At 36.5% G+C, this 2,312-nt stretch overlaps 1 protein-coding gene across 1 annotated transcript; it reads right to left on the bottom strand.

Annotated features, from left to right (window-relative positions):
• Positions 1-1,229: 1,229 nt before the first annotated feature.
• On the bottom strand, positions 1,230-1,922 carry LOC138898029 (uncharacterized). The gene has a single exon (XM_070184060.1). It carries the CDS (start codon positions 1,920-1,922, stop codon positions 1,230-1,232), a length of 693 nt encoding a protein of 230 aa, XP_070040161.1.
• Positions 1,923-2,312: the final 390 nt, after the last annotated feature.

Here is a 2,312-nt window from a genome sequence, read left to right as displayed (position 1 = left end):
TTTCATTAGGTTGTTGCATCATTAAATTAGGAGTATTGTTTGTAGATGTTTCACTCAGATTGCTGTCAGACAAGGACGGATATTCTTCAAAAGTTGGAATTGTATTAGAATTGGGTTCACTTAGCCCTGGTGATAAAGAGTCAGGTGACATAGTTGTAAGATGTGGATCAGGTGAACTAGAAAGAGAGACTGACTCATGAGAAGGGAACAAATCTTGTGCCAAATATGAATTTACTTGTGAAAATGAGGGAAAAACTCTATTAGAATTAGAAGACAAAGCAAAAGGAAATACATTTTCATGGAATACAACATCTCTTGAAACATGAATTCTCTTTGTGACTAGATTGAGTACCTTGTAACCCTTTGTCCCAAAGGGGAATCCCACAAAAATATGAGGCAAGGACCTTGTTTCAAACTTATCTTTGTGAGTTTTGAGGGTTGTAGGAAAACAAAGGCATCCAAAGCTTTTAAGATGGGAATAGTTGGGTTTCTTTTTGTAAAGTAACTCCAATGGGTATTTATTTTTAAGGGTAGTAGAAGGAAGTCTGTTAATCAGATAGGTTGAGGTCAGAATGCATTCTCCCCACTATTGCATGGGCAGCTTAGATTGATACAACAGTGCCCTGGATGTTTCTAAAAGGTACTTGTGTTTCCTCTCTACTATGACATTCTGTTGGGGAGTGTAGGGACATGTTTTCTGGTGTATAATGCCTTCAAATTACAAGAAAGAAGTAGTCTAAGAGTTTATGAACTCAAGTTCATTATCAGTTCTAATGGTTTTAATGGAGCAAATGAATTGATTCTTTACCATGGAAGTGAAGGGTTTGACTACCTGTAGAGCATTGCTTTTGCAGCTAAGCAGGTGTGTCCAAGTACACCTACTGTAATCATCTACTAAGGTGATGAAGTACTTATACCTATCATGTGTTGTGACATGATAGGGGCTCCATAGATCAACATGTATGATTTCAAATATTTTGGTTGTGACTGTAGTTCTTTCTGGAAAGGGCAATCTATTTTGTCTAGCCATTGGACATATAGGACAAATGAAAGATTGTTTGGGTGAAAAATGAATAGGTATTGACTTAATTCCCCTCATTTTGATAAAGGATGCATGCCCCAATCTATTATACCACAAGAGATCAATCATATATTTATCAGACATAAATGCATTACATGTAGAATTAGCATTTCATTTACATTGCACTTGAGAATTTGTGACAACCTTATTACATAGTGTGTGAACTAGATACAACATGTGAAACAGAGTGTGAGACAACATTATTCTTACTAGGTGGGCTAGGTGGAACATGTGAAAAAGAGTGAGTGATTGTATCACTCTTATTAGATGAACTAGATGAAGTAGCATGAATCAAGGAATTAGACTTGCAGGAATCTGAGGAGTAAAGGTACAAACCATCTTTTCTTTTACCAATTGCCAGAGTCCTCTTCTGTGAAGGGGCATGCAGAAAGATACAAGAAAATTTGGTAAAGATGACCAAACAATCAAGTTGAACTTTTAAACAATGTACATAAATTAGGTTGAACTTGAAACTAGGAACAAAAAGGACTCTTTTCAGGGTAAACCTAGGATTCATGACCACATCTCCTATCAATGTCACCTTCACCTTATAGCCATTAGGCAATGTAACTAAGAAAGGATATACTAGAGTTTTCACATGATTCAACATGGATTTGTTATAGGTCATATGATTTGATGTCATAGAATCAAGTATCCAAGAATTAACATTTGATCTAAAACACTCATATGGATTTGAACCATAATTAAAAGAAGTTGAGCAAGATGAGATACCTGCAAAGTTCACAACCTCTGCTTTCAGATCATTTCCTCCATTTCCAGCATGAAAATTCTTTAGGATACTGAGCAATTGGTTATACTGTTCCTTTGTAAGTTTCTGCATGGTTCGATCATGTTCCTGTGCTTGGCTATTGCCTCCATCTTCACCTTCAATGCCATTCTCACTTTGAGTTCCATGCTGTAACGACCCGATCAGTCGTTTTGAATAGTACAATCATGTTTCCCTATTTACTGCTAAATTTATGCTTTACAGTTGTTATGTGACTTGCCGGGGTAATTGATTTGGGCCCGGTGAGGTTTTGAAATGAATTGAGATACTTAGTCTCCAAGAGGAAAACTTAAGTTGAATTAATTGATCGAATGGTGAAATATGTGTAAACGACCCCGGAATAGATTTTTGATGATTCCAATAGCTCCGTATGGTGATTTTGGACTTAGGAGTGTGTCCTGATATTTATTTCGAGGTTCGTATCTAAATTAGGCTTGAAATGGC

The sequence above is a fragment of the Nicotiana tomentosiformis genome, chromosome 8, assembly GCF_000390325.3.
Source record: "Nicotiana tomentosiformis chromosome 8, ASM39032v3, whole genome shotgun sequence".
Lineage (NCBI taxonomy): Eukaryota > Viridiplantae > Streptophyta > Magnoliopsida > Solanales > Solanaceae > Nicotiana > Nicotiana tomentosiformis.
Note: the sequence above shows the minus strand (reverse complement) of the source record. Positions and strands in the feature narration are given on the sequence as shown.

Bases quoted from the DNA above. Each gene is read 5' to 3' on its own strand.
- LOC138898029 (XM_070184060.1), bottom strand. From the start codon at position 1,922: ATGCAGAAACTTACAAAGGAACAGTATAACCAATTGCTCAGTATCCTA.